General features: G+C 38.8%; 1 protein-coding gene across 1 annotated transcript; it reads left to right on the forward strand.

Annotated features, from left to right (window-relative positions):
• The first annotated feature begins 16244 nt into the window (after window positions 1–16244).
• On the forward strand, window positions 16245–16646 carry LOC117236587. Its single transcript, XM_033499673.1, has one exon. It carries the CDS (start codon window positions 16245–16247, stop codon window positions 16644–16646), a length of 402 nt encoding a protein of 133 aa, XP_033355564.1.
• The last annotated feature ends 1925 nt before the right edge of the window (window positions 16647–18571 follow it).

Here is an 18571-nt window from a genome sequence, read left to right on the forward strand (position 1 = left end):
AATTCAAATATATCTGTAAAACAAAATTATATCAATGTGACGCATTTAAATGTTTAAAAATTAATGTTTAGATCAGTGACTCGTTTTATCAGGGCGCTACCAATAGTCTTTTCTTTCCCTTTTCAATGGAACTTAAAAGTTTCTTGGAGTGAGAAATATTTGAAGAGATAATGGAAGTGAACGTATCAATATTAAACGTAATTTAACGAAAATGATAAAATCGATTAGTGATAAAGCAAAGGAATGCAATATGGTGTTCGATAATTATTTAACAAATTAAATAATTAAAATAAGTGATTATTGAACTATGTAGTGTTTTTGTTTACGGGTTGGTTACCCTGCGTGTAACTGCGTCATGTGCAGTGAAAATATATTTTTTTGGCTCATGTAATATAACATTCCACTATGTTACTTAAAGAATAAAGAAGTAAAAAGAAATTTGAGAATCAAAAGAAATACAAACTTTATATTTTTTCTAGGTTTTTAAAATTTCTCTTACTCTTTTCTATTCTTCTTTTTCTTAATTCTAACCTAGAAAAGAAAACTAATAATTAAGGGAAGAATATACGAAACAAAAAATTAGTGAATTAAGGAAATTTATCGCAATAATTATTTGGCAAAAATGAGCATAACTTGTTAAATAATTTTCGAACACCTTATAAATAACGATAAACCGAGCATAATAATATATTTAACGTTTAACAACGTATTTGCATTTAACAAGCAACGACATGGACATTTGCCTGTATATCATTGTAACATTTTGTATTCGTTTTACAACGAGGAATCTTATATAAGCACAAGGAAGAAAAGAAGAGCATTAATTAACGAAATATGTATGTACATTGGTCTGCGAAGTTCTCGAAGGCATTTAAAAAAAGAATAAGAAAAGAAGATAACATTAAAGTAGCAAGTTGAAACGTACAATAAGGTGTTTTACAGGAACACGAAATACGATTTTAAGAATAAAAGAAGAAATGTGTTCTAATGTAACACGAAATATCGTACTATTTAGAAAAACATTGAGAAGTATACCAATGTTAAGAATAAACAATAACTAGAGATGCTCGAGTGAAAGTATTAAAATTAGGAAGTACTCGAGTACGAGGAACTATTATACCTGACGGATACTTCAAAATACTTAATACATAACGATAATTAAGCGTGTAATTACAGGTTCTCGGTTCTTGCGAATAATTTAAAATAACCGAGAAAGTAAAAATTCCTTAGGGCTAGATATGTGTATCACACGAGAACTGATCAAACAATATTAAGAATTCGAGTGAAATTAGAGTACAAGAAATATTTATTAGACTAATATTTACTAAATATAAAATCGGGTTGAATAACATTCTGTTCCAATAAATGAAGCTTTGGCAAGTTTCGATAGACGCAAGTTTTCAAACAATTATTCACAAATTAACTGTACTTAAAAATCTAAAATAATCGAAGTCATAATTAATTTTTTAATAACTTTAACAAATAATAATACTACTCAATTACGTCTCTGTTATAATTTAACATCGATGAGATAGATATATCAATATTTAATTTTGAAAAGAAACAATGTTCTTAGTATTATTTGATCAAACCTCATATTTTGAAAACCACATACCTTCGAGCAACGGAAGTGTTCTTCAATATGGCCGAAGGAGGAACATTGAACGCGTGAGAATTGGCAACTTTGTAGCTCTTATATTCGTAGCTTCTAAAGCCGGCTCTGCACCTGACGAACGAACACGAACGAAGTATAGTGAATACGAATGAATGCAAATGGACATAAACGAAGGATATGTAAGTACTAAATACAGTCATTCACGAAAGTCTTTGAATACTTCATAAAAGAGATATTTTATTAAAATATGTTAATAAAAATATTAATACCAACTAATCAATATTAATACAGATATTATTAATAAAATACATTTTTATTAAAATAAATTGTATCCTTGTATTGTGTTTGGCGATTACAGTAGCTTATGTATGTATGCATAGTCGCCCACACACAGTGACAAGACTAAAGTATTTCATCATCCTTCTTGGTACAAAATACAGTAACTTTACGAATAGATTTGGTAGAATTTTACTTCAATAAGAATAGCTTTGTTATTAAGTGTGACAATATTTTCGTAACAGCCTATGAACGCAAACAAATTTATTACTTACGAACGTAACTCATCTTCGATTCCTCTCTATTCACTAATATTTGATCTCGCACTTTGATTTCTCACTATCATCAGCAACGAAAAACTGTGTTAACTGAAGATTCAAGTATTTTATTCACACTACACCGACACGAATGAATAATGTTTGATATGTCAAAAATTATAATTACATTATTATATGTGTACGCATTGAATAAAACGACTGCTAGAAAAGCTTCTAAGTGAACTGCTGCGTGATGCGCAAGATAATTTTTTAGAGCGTCTTTTGCGCAACGCACTGCGCTTCAGATCAGAGAAAAAGGAATATCGATAATCGATATTAAAGCAAGTTTAGTTAGTGCGAGGAAGTTTAACGACATCGTGTTGCGAATTTGTCAATGTTACGTATTTGTTAACGTTAAGTATTTTTTAACAAGCTTGTTGTGTTTTGTCGTTCACGTTAGTTCGTGCTCGTTCGTGATGTGTAAATCTGACTTTATCGTCACGCTCTATCGTCCATTATACATAATGGCGGGCCTAGTTAACGTAACGTAAGATCTTCCGAAGCTCTCGATAAGGCGTTTCCTCTTCGATATCTGAAAGATAGGTAAAAGTTTTATTAGTGAGTTTTACGTATGTGCTTGGATGATTCGAAAAGAATTTTGTGATGTACGGCTTCTGGACCACAAGGAATTCTGGGTATGTAACATTCCAGTAAATCTTCTTTCGTTCGATGTGGTGTTCTTTATGTAATTATATGAACGAATATATGAACGAAATTTGAAAAGCTACAATGGCTACAGGAAGTATTGATAATAAACCCTTCTTCTATCAAGTCCTACATTTCATTCTCACGATATCACATTTCTGCAATCGTATGAAAATCGATTCATACGATTTGAAGTTTAATATATTTGTATCTAATTCGCCAGTATGTAAATGCTATTTATTAATTAATAAATACAATGTATCAATATTTTTTGTAGCCACTGTACTACATCAGTGATGAGTATTTCATTAAGCATTAAATATTTTGTTTTTCATCCACTGCAATTACCGCTTTAGTTTTAATTAATGGATTCTTTTATACATACGATCCGAAATTAAAAACTAAAAGACTAGTGGTAGTGTATCTTTAAAAATTGCTTTGACCAAACATAACCTCATTAATAGCTGTCCCCATTATATGTACTTAAAAACTGAGAACAAAAAGTTTGAACTTTGATATATTAAAAATTCAAAAAAGTGAATTATATTCGAAGGGGAAATTAATCGAATTAGAATCAATACTAAAAGTAATTGCCTTAATCGAAAATGTAGTTTCAGAAATATATTCGTGCTCTTGAAATAAACAAATCAGCACGTTTGCTTCTTCCGAAACAAAGAAAATCATTTTCGTTTCAAAATGATGCAAAACAATGTTTCATTAGTTCAGCGGAGGTTTTACGATTAAAACAAATCTTATACGTTTTCCGTTTATATATTTATTTCGTTTCAATTTATGTAATTTCTGTATAACAGAAAAATGCGAGAAAATTTTATTTCACACGTTTCTCTTGCACTTTAACGCGACATGTAAGTAGCTGCCAGTAGTTTCCCCGTTTAATTTTTATCAAGCGTTATTGCAAATAAAATTTTGCTTCTTGTCTTTGTTATTGAAGTTTAATTAATAATTCTAATTAATAGCGCAGATTGAAGATCAGGTATATATGTATATACTATATGTATAAGGAATATTCCTTCAAATTGTAACTATGAGTAACATAGACTGTTCTTTTTTCTTCTATTCTTAAATTAAAACAGAGGTTTCGATTGTTCTTTGTTAAGAACAGAGGTTATTTATAGACTTATGGTACGTAAATTCCGTTTAACGGGATCACGTGCGAATCCATTGAAAGGAAGTTCATCCATTGTGCGAACGTACTCGTAAATGATCTACAGGCGTAATATAATTAATGTACTCGATCGTACTTTCACGAAGATGCTCGTAAATGTAAACATTGCTTCGTGGTTAAATAAATTATTGTATATATATCTGGAAAATATTGTTCATTTTTTCAAGATCTCTCCAACACACGTATATAAGACACTACCTCCACTACCTTACGTTCCTAGAAGACAAATATTACTTTCTCGACAAACTTCCTTTCAATCCTGCATGATCAAGCCAAAAATCAAATCCAATGTCAGAAACTAAAAATATAAAACGGACGACAAGTAAATGGCAAGAAATAAAATTAAGAAAGCAAAGACTGTAAGGATGTTAGATTGTTTTTGCAATGGACGATCGAGGCGCGAGATAATTAATATGGGAATAACCATAGCAGAACTATCGAAGGGGAAAGTCGTGGAGCGGTACGGCAGAGGAGGGAAAGAAAAAAGGAATTCTTTCTTTATGGCGTTTAATGGGATTCTTCGCACTTCGGCCGGTGCTCCGACAAAGGGCCAATTCTGGCTTGGGCCAAAGGGCCTCCTACCAAATTAGAAACCTCCGAATGATTTATCGGCCAGGGATATTAAATTAGAACGAATTTCGTGGTCGAAAGTAGCAAGCCCGTACTTCTTCCTTTAATAGCAATAATTGCCCGGACGCGAAACATTCGAAGCATCTTTGATACCTTATTTACACTCACCGTGAAATCTCTTGAAAACTGTTCCCTCTTCTCCCGGAGATATATCATGCTCTTGAAGGAACAAGCGAATATACCGCAGTTATTCGCATTAATATTCGGGCACAGCATTATTTTTCCATTCGGTGCTTCCTATACGTTTACTTTCTAAACTTATACGTATAAGTTTCGCTTATTCCACGATTTACGAATATTCTAATTGGGCCATGTTGAATTTGGCCATGAATGGGCCATGAATTTTGTTTGAATATTTTAATAAAAAAAAAAAATAAAGCAGTTTTATTTATATCGGGTATATTTTATTTCTTCTTGCTGTTTTACAGTGTTTTTTTCATGGCTTATCGAGTAGTGTAATTAGTATAATTTTAAGTTTTCCGTCGTTTGTGTGTGTCGGTATTATTCGGCCATTTCGGTTTCAATATCATCCATCAAAGTCAAGACGTTCTACATGAAAGTTGTCTATCTTCCACAAATTCTATCGTCACTCTTTAAACCGTCATAAAAAATTAGGCAATCTGGCAAGGCGAGGTGCCTCGTTTCTTGCCAAATTTTTGAAGCTTTTAATAATATTATTAGCAGAACCGTAAAAGCATCCATCACGTTGGAATGTCTGTCGCGAGTAACCTTCATCAGATTTCTGTTATTCCAACTATGGCTCGGTAGTGTCAATAATTTTTAAGTATTCGTTCTACGGCTTGGCAAATGTTTTCTCATTTTAACAGTTGCTAGGTTTCTACGTAATACGATTGAAATCGTAGCTTGGAAATATTAGGTGGTTCGGGATGTCCTTCACGCGTTCGCCTCTCGGGACCTTATCTCGTTCTTCTTAAAGTAAACAAACCGCCAGATCGCTTTACCGCCAATCGTGTGGTCACTAGTTATCCTCTGGTAGGGCAAAAAACAGTTCTCGACGAAACGAACCTCCCGGGCAAACTAATACTCGAAGCAAATTGCTTAGTTTCGATGATATTTCAATTTTAATTTCATCAGTACGTAGAACGTACGTAGAACATAGAGAGGTAAAAGTGCATCGTCTGAGATCTCTATGAAAAATGACCAATTGTCTGATCGTTCTAAAATGCCAATATCGAATGGTATTTCATTTTACATAGCAACTTTCTCTCTTCCTATAAAGCAAAAATAACAGACGCTCGAAAGAGAAGAAATGGAAGAGAAAGAAAAAGAGGCAGAAGAAAAAGAAGAATAGCACAGAGGGTGGTTGGACCACCAACGATCAAGATTCGTTATTAAATCTCGCAGGTATCGAGATTACGGTATAATCGTATTGATAACAGCGGCGTATCCTTGCCTCTAGATGCCCTGTCCACGACGGTTTCCCATTTGCCAGGACAAAGCCCCTTTTAAACCGCGGCCTTTGTGCTCTTAATTTCGGTGCCGTGCGTGAAATCGACACGTTTTTCCACTTAATTCACGGACACGCCTGTTTCTCTCGCGTTTTTCTCTTTTCTTCCATCCCTCTCATCCTCGCCTTCCCTTTCTTTTTACTTTGCACGTTTTTTTTTTACATCGTAATTGCAAGTGTATATTTCGTGTTATACATTGTTGATGTCTTTTTCACATTTCAGCAGGTTGTTATTTAGTAGAGAACTAGCAAGAAATAAGAAAACATCGTCGCAGTTATACTTTGTGGTGAAACACCAGAAATTTGTTCTTTTCTTTTCTTCCTTTTTTTTTTTTTGTTTTTTGTTTATTGTTTAACATCACGTACCTGTTCGCTGGAATTGCAGATTACGTATGGCGAAGTTGAGAACTTTAGATTCCGAGGTTCTTCAAACAGATTGAAAAAGATCATCCATGTAATATGAATACGAGAAATCGTATACTTTTCAACTTAAAATTACGTAGCAGTTTCTCGAACGCCTCTCATCCAAGCTCTCCTACATTAGTTTCAACGGAGATAATTGTTGCTACGAAGTTTCACTTTATACTTCACGCGAAACTTGCTTTAATTTACATTGCTCACGTTCCGTTGAATTACTCCTTTGATGCCTGGCCAGATAAATTGTTTCTGTTAAAACGTCTTCAAACCGCTGCTAATACTTGACGTGTTGCCTGTTAATTACGACTTACATATAATATAATAAAATGAAGTTACACGTGATTTTATTCACATAGAAGTCCCTAACCCCAACCTAACCCCAACCTAACCTCAACCTAACCCCAATACATCACGATAACATTGAAAAATACATTTTACCTTTTAATGTAACAATGTACATGTTACGTTATTATTATTATAATTACAATAAATTCAAGCTACACTTACGATAAGATACAGTTCTCGATAACAATCAGACGTCGTTAATAAAAATCGACCAGTGTCCGCATACTTATAAACGGAATTCCATCCTTCTGTAGGGATAAAACCGGGATCTTGGGAATAACTTTGCCATTAATATACTTGAGCAAAAATTACAAGCGTACTTTATTAAAGCGATATTTTTACTAAATTTATTTTATCAAACGTTTCTTTTTCTTGAGAGACAAAAATTCCGCAAAAATAACAATTTTACATACAGGTACGAATTTACGACTTTGTTTGGTCGCCTGGGTGAAATCGGATAGTAACATCTGTAACTTTAGAATTCATTCTTAGATTCTCTAAATTCTCAACCAGTGCAGTCTTCACGGCTGAACAAATTATACGCTGTACCCAAGCTTCGTTTAATCCGGATACGATTTTTGAATACAAATATTTCCGTCGTGCTTGTTATTATATATTTTTTTCGTCGTTACAACTCTCACTGTTCCTTCGATTTTTGTTTAACTCGACGCTATTGTAATAATCTACATGCGTTTGTATGCGGGACAAAACCAGGAATCCCATTTTGTTTCAGTATACAATTTTATGAATATTATAGGTTATATTTGCCACCATGATGGCAAGTTGGAAGAAGCTCATTCACATATTGCCATATACAGGGTGGTTGATAGTTGGTGGTACAAGCGGAAACGGGGTGATTCTACGCGAAAAAAGAAGTCGAAAATATAGAATAAAAATTTTTCGTTTGAGGCTTTGTTTTCGAGAAAATCGACTTTGAATTTTCTCTCGGTACGCGTCCACTTTATCGCGTCTCGTTATAACGTCTCGATGAAAAAATTAAAAAAAAAAATTAAAAAACCAACCACCCTGTATACAAGAAAGAGCGTAATTCATACCAAAGGATATCCATAAATTTATAATTCGTATTTCGAAATTATCGTGACCTTGGAAAGCACGTACGTGCGGTGGTCGATGGTATTCCGTTTCTGCGTTCACCGGAATTACGACACTCGATAGCTGCAGCGAGGCGGGAAAATTGTAAACCGTTTGAAAAATAATAGTAGGTTCCGGTGTTATCCGTGTATCCGGTTCTTCCCTACATTTCCTTTCATATTCGCAATTCATTGGAAAGAAATCTCACGCGTTATGAACGGGCCTGTACGCCATATAAACCCCATAAAGAGGCTGGTGAGGGAATGCTTCACACCCTGTTCCGCTCAAACGAAATTAATTACCGAATCGTAAAACGGCTCGGCCGGAGCACGCTCTTCCGCTCTCTTTGTTTTCCATTATTCATTTTGGAAAGTCCCGCGAAGTAGGGCGTGCCCCGCGTTTCAACGTGGCGAGTTCTCAATTACATTGTTGCCGCGTAATCGCGCTGATACGCCCGCCTCCGCGGCCACGTATCATTTTCCACACAGTGGCTTGACTTTTCCGCGATCCAGTGGCTCCCATGTTCCATCGTCCACCCGCCCGCCTTTCACTTCCGCCTTTTCCCTTTGTTCGGCAAACGAAGCACCAGCGATTCTCGCGATCCGTCTCGTTCCATGCAGTGGATCGATCGAGCAAGATCGATCGATCGTCACGCCACCTGTTCCTTTTTTGTTCAATTCCTTCGATCATATTGGAAACAGAGTTACCGTTCAGAGAGAAATGGGTTTCTTTCACTGTGTTTGTTTATTGTTTCGCTACGTTCCGAGTGGCTCCTAGTTGGGTCACCTTGCACATCTACATAACACGAACAGATTCAGTCAGCCAGACGACATTTCTACAATTTCGTGGGTTTCAAGTTACGAATGTCTGACCGCTTCCAAGAGAGTCGCAAGGAGACTGTCAGTGTTGAAATTGCGCGTTAGTAGGGAAACATCAGCCGCGAATAAAAATTATGATAAAGCTTGGAAGATGTTGGAAGTAACCGAATGCGCAAGCGTTACGTGGTCTCACTGTCTACCCCGGTGTTGGCTTAATACCCGCGTTAAAACGATCAAAGTAGCAGGATCAAAGTGGATTAATGAAATTTCGCCTGTGACAGTAGCCGTGTTGTCCGTCTCTGCTGACTCGCCGCTATAACACCATAACGAAGAATACGAAAGGAGAAGACGAAGAGTAACACGACTAACACGAGTAACACGACGAAGAAGAAGGCTGTGGCGGTCGTGCGTCGAGTGGCAGGAAGAAAACGGGCGTAAGTACCGAGACCGGTCATTATTTATGCCATTATAGCTCGGTCTGGCCGGTTGCTTGCGAGCCGCGTAAGGCTGAACGTGGCCGCCACGACTTAACGAGCCTTCGTTCGCGTTCATCCGAGACCCTGATAAAAGGACTACCTTCGGACCGCCTCTCGACGATCGCTACCCTTCTTCTTCTTCTTCTTCTCTGCTTTTTTTCATTTCTTTTTCTTTCTTTCTCTTTTTCCTTTTTGTTTCAAATCTGCTGCTTCTTCCTCCTCCTCCTCCTCCTCTTCTTCTTCTTCGTCCCTGATCTTCTTCATCCTTCTGGTTCCAGCCAGCATGCCGCTCGTTATTAGTCTTCCTCTGTTTTCCGCTTGAAAACAGTGCCGCGGTTCTCTGTGTTTAGATGATTGATATCGCTGAATGACCGGCGGACGCGTTACACGCCATGAAGAATGGAGAACGTCTGGACCGGCTACTCTTCCTTCATTTGCATTTATCCGGATGATCTTTCGCGGCCGGTGTCGGCCAGCCTCTCTCAGCTTTGTTGTGATGCCAGGGCAACGAGCTGGAGATTTGGCGCTCGGGTCTCGCGGTAATTGAGACTGCTGTTTTTCCCGGGATATTCCATGTGAAAGGTGATCGTCGTTTTAGCTTTCGCTGCTGTAGTTCGATCGTTCGAAGATTACGCGAACCGCGTTCGACGCTGAGCTTTAGCTTACGGCAGCTCTCACGGTAGATTAATTCGTTGAGCGCGGAACGTCGAGAGTGTGGTCGATTATACAAAGGGATTTATCTTTGTCCGTTTGCCAAATGTTAGTTTTGCATCATTTTTCTTTCTCGATGCAGTTTGACGGAACGTGCTACGTCTTGATGCAGTCGTCTGAGAGTTCGAACTCTGCTCCTCTAGCAGACTCTTTCTTGCAGCGTGGAACGTCGCGTTTGCATTATTTTTCTCGACAGAATTTCCAAGGTTTGGATGGTGGATCTCGCTTCACGCGCTTCCTCCACTATCGCCACTTTGGAAAATTTCAATGTGGCGATATTCGTCCGAGGGAACGTTCACAGGCAAATTAATTATCGCGTGTCGCGATAAATGTTGCATAGATCATGCGGACAACGGCGTGTATCTGAATAAAAGTACACGACGGAGCGTGATGTGATCCATCAGAAACGTCAACGTGCGGTGCTTACGGGTGCACGATGTCTTATTAAATCATAAATTCGTTTCCTGACGACACTGAAATAACAGACTCGCGGAGAAAGAGAGAGTGTCTGGCGTAAAAAGCCCTTTCTAGGATGAAATTGACGATAAAAGCCGGCTGTAATTAAGCATTAAAGCTGATTACGAGTTGATCATGTTCTGTCGTAACAGATTACGTGTGATTTAATATTAATGTGTATCTTTCTATTTAATTTGAGTAATAACCGAAGGGTATACGTGTGTGTAGCATCGAATTATATATCGTAAGTAATTTCAGTCCGATCCTATGGTTTGAATTAATCATCGTGCACGCTGATAATGCAGCTCGATATTTTAATGCTGGCTTTTCTGCAATTTCTCCCTATACGGGGTGTTTCATAATAATTAACACACGGATTTGGTACCTAGAAACGACGAAGGAAAATCATATCAACGCGTGTCCCATTCCATTTTCTTTACGAGATACAGTTTACCACGTATCCGTGGGATTTTTATTCGCGGGGACACACTGTATATCGGGTACCTACAGAAAGCAAACAATTCGAATTGTTTGGGGAATATCGAAGAGCGTCTCCTATGAAGATAATCAGATAGAGTACAAAGCACAAAACTATCTTCAGATGGTGAATCCATGGCTCAGAGATCGTCCGCTTATTACGAGACACCCTGTATAGGGTTGTTTCTCAGAAGTACGAAAACAGCAGCAATGGGATCAAATTTAATACACAGTATGTATTGTCCAGTCTCGTATTTGGCGCAGTTCCATACGAAAGTTTCATATTTCTGTGATTTAGAGAAACAAGTGCAGAGACTTTTGCTCGGTACTTTCAAACTTACAATTTTTCACCTCCGGAATTTATTAACATTAATTCAATTTCATTGAATCAAATAATAATATCAATTTTATAATCAAAGAATATACCTACGTCGTGCGTCGTTAGAAATCTATCGATTAAACGTTATTGTTAGGAAGAATTTGTTTACGTTCTCGTAGAATGGGCAACGCGATCTCCTGTCCAAACCAAATATCAAAGGGAGTGATCGTGTGACACGTAGAACGCGTGAACGTAAAAATTTTGTATGGTAAATGTCGAGATTCCTTCGTGAGCCACCGGTGGCCCACGAAAGCGACGAGTTGTACGAAACTCGAAGGAAGAGTATTCGCCACGAACCACATTGAGATTCCTTCGTGAGCCATCGGTGGTCCACGAAAGCGACGAGTTGTACGAAACTCGAAGGAAGAGTATTCGCCACGAACCACATTGAGATTCCTTCGTGAGCCATCGGTGGTCCACTAAAGCGACGAGTTGTATGAAACTGGAAGGAAGAGTATTCGCCACGAACCACATTTTCGCACCACAAACATCGTTACGTTTCTCTTTGGAAGAGCATCCACCTTTGGGAGCTCACGAAGGATCGCCAGACGCTGCAGCGTGCACACTTCCGTTCTCGAATCGATAATTACGACAAAGAGTAATCGCGTGCCAGCTCGAAATCAGCCAGCCGGGCTCTTTCACCTCGTCTCGGGCTACCGACGGTGATTCGATGCACGAACCGAGCAACACCACCAGCAGTTGTCATAATTGGATCATGTTTCCAATGTATACTTTTCCTATATATCTTCTCAGTTTCTCTTATCGTAGAATTAGTTACGCGATTCTAAGTTTCTATAACACACGACTGAGAGAATGGAAGATACATTTATTTCACTCGGCAAACATCGTAAGGAGCACTTTGCCTCGAGCGAGATATTTTTCCGCGTTTCGTAGATTTCTGCACGTGCAAATTTCCCACGAAATTATCTAATTATCTAATTATCTCTCAAAATATCTAATTTCCTTGTGCAAACGATCAATAACCACGATAATTCGATTTACACGATTTAGTATTCGCGGAATGAGCAACGTTTAAACGAGTGGAAGGAAGAACGAAATAAAAGGAAAATTGTAGAACTGAAATGTCCGATATAAAATTTCTCTCGCTATCGCGTCCTTCGAACGAAACAACCGACACGTTAGGTTAGAGCGCGAACCGAGCAGAAACAAGCGCAAACAGCAGCGCCGTGAAAGAGAGTACGTATCCGGTGGGTGGTTGATCGGTGAGCGTGAAACACGGGCATTTCTGGGATTTCAGCGATTTCTCGCTGGCTGTCGGCGTTCAACGACGCTGGCAACGAAGAATGGCGGCCCTCCCGCGAGCAAGGCGTCGCTCGTTGAAAGGAATTGGCACGCAATCTTCGTTGCTCCTTAATTGCCTGTTTTTTGCTCGGTTTTGCCAGGCGATAGACCGGCGTTGTGATTCAGCAAATATCAGGCCACCGGCCGGGGGACGACTGTAGAAAGGGATACTTTGGACAATGGAGCGCGTGAAAAGCGTGAAAATTCGCGTAGATGATCGTTGGCCGAGAAAGAACGATAGGGATACAGCGTGTGCGGCCGAGAGTATTATACGAACGTAACGTAAAATTTGCAAGCGGATTAATTACAGGAACGAAGCGTGCATTTATCGTGATTGTTTTTACCTAACGTTTCCGATATTATTTATAAAGGAATAACGTTTTTATCGTTTATAAATATCGAGATATGTGTAATTCTGTGTGCTAGGTTAGATTAGCCGCATGGTAGTGACATACGTGTGCGAGTACGAGTGTATGGAAGTATATGCGTGCGCAGCGTCTCGAAAAACAGACGAATGGCAACTGTTCCGTTAGCAGTGTGTTATAGAAGATGGCGAAACAAAGAGAGTGCTGAGACGCGTGCAAATGTATATCGACGAAGATCCCGTGAATCGTTTATTAAATAAATCTAAAACTATTTTAATATGAATTCTAAGTGCAATCTTAGCGTTCCTTTACTTTTATTTCAAACAATTCTCGACAATGAACGAAGAATATTTTATGAGAAAGCTGTAGTTAGTCGCGCGATAACAATGCGATTCCCGATAAAAAAAACACTGTACTTGGTGAATTTTTAATTAGAGCAACACGCTTGTGCGGAGAGGATTGCGCAACGCGTGCTGCCAACGATCGATTTAATCGACAGCCGCGCGAGTCACGGAATAACGATTAAAATATCTATGCTTTTTCAGTAAACAGTAATCTTGTAGCAATACATAATGAAGCATAATACGAGCTCTGAACTCGTTCTCTTCAAATTTTCTACCATAATCCACTTGTGTTAAAAAGATTTTAATATGCCTGATAAATAACTCGCTTGAAATTCTTCTACGAAGATCGTCAGACACCATACGTTCTATACATATTGTAACGAGTATACTTGAAACATTTCCTAGATTTCTCTTCATTACGTCTGTATGTTTTAACTTTTCGTGAAAATTCGCAGTCTACTAAGGAAACGCGACTATCATAATTATAGACATTGATCGTCATTTCGAACTAATCTAAAAATCTATATAGAAATGGCAAACGTATATATCTAGTAAGAAATTAGTATACATTTTTATTAACGAGCTAGTCGAGTTAGCTAGTATCCAGTCGTAAGTGTAAGATTTAAATTGGGGAAACATTGGTGCGCTTAGGGGTGAAAGCAACCCCTGAAACCCACTGAAACCTCGTGAAACCTGTCTTTCTCTCTCTTGGGAGCTTCTCGTTATCCCCGGCACGAAGACACGTGCAAGGAATTCAACGAAGAGAAAGGATGGTCTCGAAAAGGATGATCGAGTTAGCGTGGAATCACAGGTATCGTTCCATGCGCTGGCTCTGTGTGTGTGTGTGTGTGTGTTGTCCAATAGACAGACAAGCGCAGACAGGCAGCAACATCAAAGCCAAGCCAACAAAACGGCGCACACATCTACGAGCTACAGAAGAGAAGAACAGAAAGAAAGGAGCAGACAAACAGAGTTGAAAGACGAAAATAGCGCGAGAGCAAGAAAGAAAAAGGTGTTTCAGGTCGGAGCAATTCGCCGCGGCCGAAAAAGTAATGGAGTTTAGAGAATTGTTCGTGTGGGTGGCGGTAATGGCGGCTCGAGCGACGAGGAAGGAAGGAAGCTGCTGGAAAGAGCGGCACACCTGTGGCGGACAAGAGCCACGCTGTCTGGAAGAGGTCGATCCTGTTTTTCGGCTGATCACCTCCGACGAGGCCGCTCGCTCAGCTTTTCGACCCAACAAAGGCCCGGCGACGATAAATCATCCGACCGGCTCTCTCCGAGGCTGCTGGATCCGACGATCTAGAGATCACTGGATAGGCATCCAGTTCCAATGTCTACTCGATGAGATTAAAGTGACTCGGAGAGTGTTGAGAGGAATTTCCTTTACGCTATCGGTTCGACTATGTATGACGTTGTTTTACAGCCGATTATGGCAGCGCTTCTTCTCATTTTTGACCGATCGTAGCCGGAATTTTTGCTTCTTCGATGAATCTCGGTTTGGCGACTTTGGCGGTTAAGGCTGATTCGACTCGTAGAGTTTGATCGTTTGGCTGTGTACGACGTTGTTTTACAACGGTTCGTACGATTACTGGAACGATCGCGTTTGCGATTTCTTTTTGTTCCAACCGATTTTGGGCCTCTTGTTTGTTTCATGTCTGTGGAATTTACGGATTCGTTTCGCAAGTTTTACAAGGTTTGATTAGTGTTTCAGTTTTGTTGTAGTTTCTCGTATTATTAGTATTCGATTTGGCGAATCTACTTGAAAATTCGAAGACTTGTAAAGTTTCTAACGAATTTGATAATTCTAATTCTACTTTTCTACTTTTCTAATTCCACTTTGAATACGAAGAATACTACAAATTCTACCATCGTATAACTCATCTACGGGTTAAAATTGACCCGAAAGTACCAACAATCTACACGGAGAAAATACACAAAGAAGATGGACGGGATGGATGGAAGAGAAAAAGGAACAGAAGGAAGAGAGGGAAAGAGGAAACGCGATTAGTCGAAGCTCGAAACGTGTCGTTCGCGTGAGAGCTGAATGGATCGGCGTGGCGTCCGTTGCGTGTCGAAACACCGAGCCCCTTTTATCTTCTAACTCAATGGAATTTCCAGAAACGCCGCTAATTAATTCTTTGAATCCTGATTTCCGCCTGTCGTTCCTCTCTTTCTGTACAAACAAATAATTATCTACCTTTTTCTTATGTTTGCTTACGTATAATAGATGCCCTCAGATGATCTCAGACGAGAAGCTCCTATCTTAAAACGGACGTGTCAAAATTGCTTCATATTATTCGTCCTCGTACAAAGTACCTATTCAGCGTTTCCTTTTCAACAAAATATCGTTGTTCGCTGGTCGGAATCACGTTCGCTCTTTGCCTCTTCGTTCTCTTGATCACAGCAGCGTTAATTCAGCAGGCTGCGGTGTCATCGAGCCATCTGCTCTTACTTTTGTATCGTAGCGCAAATTATTTACTTTCGAAGAAAGATAGACTCGCTATCGAGTGTACAATATGCGAACGTTTATTTTTTAGCGTTTGAGGAGGCTGGACAAGTGAATTGTACGCTGCCGTTAACACTTTGACTGCTACGCGGAAGTCACATGTTTCGCTGAGGACGTCACGGGAGTAATTTTATTATTCGAAGGATATAATGGCAAAATAATAATAAATTGATGACGTAAGACAACATTCTTCCATAATGGACCGTTTATCTTATCGGTGGCCACGGGTGACCATTGTAGGCCTTGGTAACAATTAATAGCAACATATTATAACAAGGTTTCGTTTATTGCAACAAACCATTCGCTTTCGTTATTTCGTCGTGAGCAAAACGTGCAGAATATATTGCTGAAACGTGTGGAAGATATTAGTAAACAGTGTTATGATTATTTTTATGGTTTCGGCGAAACATTCGGCTGAAATGGTAGAGGTCCGCAAGGAAAATTATGTCTGCGATAAACCAATGGTACTGGTAGATTACAAGAGAGGAAAACGTGCTATAGACTTATCAGATCAAACGATAGCATATTCTACACCACGTAGAAGAACCCTCAAGTGGTATATAAAATTAGCTTTAGAGTTATTGTTAAATACATCAATTTCAAACGCCATGATACTCTCTAAACAAGCAACAAAAACAAAAATCAAGGTATCAGATTTTAGAATGGCACTGGCAATGCACCTTACACAGTGCTATTCACCAGAGCAGTCAAATATACTTATTCGACAAAGATTGCCACACGAAATGCAGAAGAAAGAAGGGCAAGCCTACCTGGCACGAAAATTTTGCAGAGAGTGGTATAAAAAAATGTTAAACAATTAGGATGAAAAATTGCTAAGAATCGTAGGAAAAAGGTGACCACCTATCGTCCAGATTGTATCGATGAGCCACATTTATGTTTAAAGTGTTTTAACACAGTGCACCGTTAGATGCAAGATGTCTTCTCATTTTTTTTATCGATGTTCTGATAAAAATGTTTAATCGTTCAATGGGGCGCTTTTCATTTCAAAGTATCTTCTATTTATCGGTTATATTCAAAATGCCCTAACTGTCAATTTTCGTTCAATTTTTACAATTGCAAGAAGTGGAAGCGCTCCGGTCACCGATGACCACCGTGGCGTCACAGGAGAAACCGTGATGGGCCATATATGAGCCACGTGGCAGTCAAAGCGTCAAGGTGTTTGCGGAGAGGCGCGGGCCAGGATTAAAGGCGAAATTGAATCGCGTCCATGTCGCGTTTCCATCGCGCCGAAGGAATTCCGTCCGTCAAACGAGCCAGCGAACAAAGTAGGGAGCGACCGTGTGAGAGACTGTGTTCCAGCCGACTCCACAGCTCCGGGCTATACGGGGTTCGGCCGAGTAACGCGTACGAGCGAGCACGAGGCGATTTCTTATGAAAAAATAAGGATTGCATGGTGCGATGCTTCGTTTTCGAGAAAATGTACTTGAAGAATTTATCAAGCACGTGTGCTTGGACGTAGGTAATTGCGGAATGGTAGAGACAGAAGCGAACGATCGATAGATCGTAACGAAAAAAGAGAGGAAAATGCATTTGAAAATTGATCACGCACGCAAGCTAGTATCTTTGGGATATCGGTGTTTCTATATGTTACACCCTATATATGATCTTGCGTTTCGATAGAATATTCATACGACGATTATAAAGAAGCTTATCAGATATGTATCAGTTTGAATAAATCACGCGATGTATGTAACACACGCTTGAATTTGCTCTACCACTTTCGATTGTTCAATTAATCTAAAGCAAATGTAATTACTGTTATTTCTAATTAAACGTAGTTACTGATAATCGATAATTAAATACAGCAATGGTCGATAAAATAGGAATAATGAATAGGTAATTAGATACAGTACGGATGTTTGCGTAGTTAAAATATGCCGAAACTTGCAAATAAAATAGCTGAAATAAGAAAGTAAAATATATGAATATGCGCGTAATATGCAACCCTAACATTTGCGTACGCGTACACATAGATTAGATTCTTTCCTTGGTCTACGGACAGTAAATTAATTTCATTAAAAATGCGAAATTACCATATTTGCATATTGTTATTTTCTACCCCTTAGATATATTGTTCACACACGCATAAACATCCTAGCGATCTTGAAAAACATGCTGGAACGCGTGAAAAGCTTGCAAGTCATCGCTAAATATCCATTGACTCGCCCTAAATCCCTCTATTTTTTAATTAATAGACACATTTTACAGTTTAATGGCGAAGCGAAACGTGAGGTCGAGGGTAAATGGCGAAAGTAGAAGCTTATACAACGTATGATGATTGATTTGACTAACGAAAAGCGTGTTGCGTGTATACATACAGAGAGTCAGAAAAGTGTACATGCTGCCCTTAAATTGCTTCTTTTAATTGTTCCCGATGATTAATATCTGCCTGTTGATATTTTCTTTCCTTTTGAAATCGTGTTTTTATCCAGGCCTGTGCATGATTGCCAGGGTTTTTTGGATATAATGGGGCACAACGTACGGAACAGAGCTGATTTCATGTTAGATTGATCACCTTGTTAATCGTGCGAACTTTGGTAATTAAGTGATGTTTCTTTTGCGGGGATAGCTAATTGTAAGAGATCGAGTTACGCGAATACCATAATATTCGAACACGGACACTTCCTTTCCAACGTAGCGGGTATAATGAAGTCGCAAGACGAAATTAATTGCACAACTTTGCCATAACAATTGAACGTTACGAGCAATCGTTTTATCTTATACG

The sequence above is a fragment of the Bombus vosnesenskii genome, unplaced genomic scaffold (assembly GCF_011952255.1).
Source record: "Bombus vosnesenskii isolate JDL3184/JDL3185 unplaced genomic scaffold, Bvos_JDL3184-5_v1.1 scf7180000013349, whole genome shotgun sequence".
NCBI classification, from domain to species: domain Eukaryota; kingdom Metazoa; phylum Arthropoda; class Insecta; order Hymenoptera; family Apidae; genus Bombus; species Bombus vosnesenskii.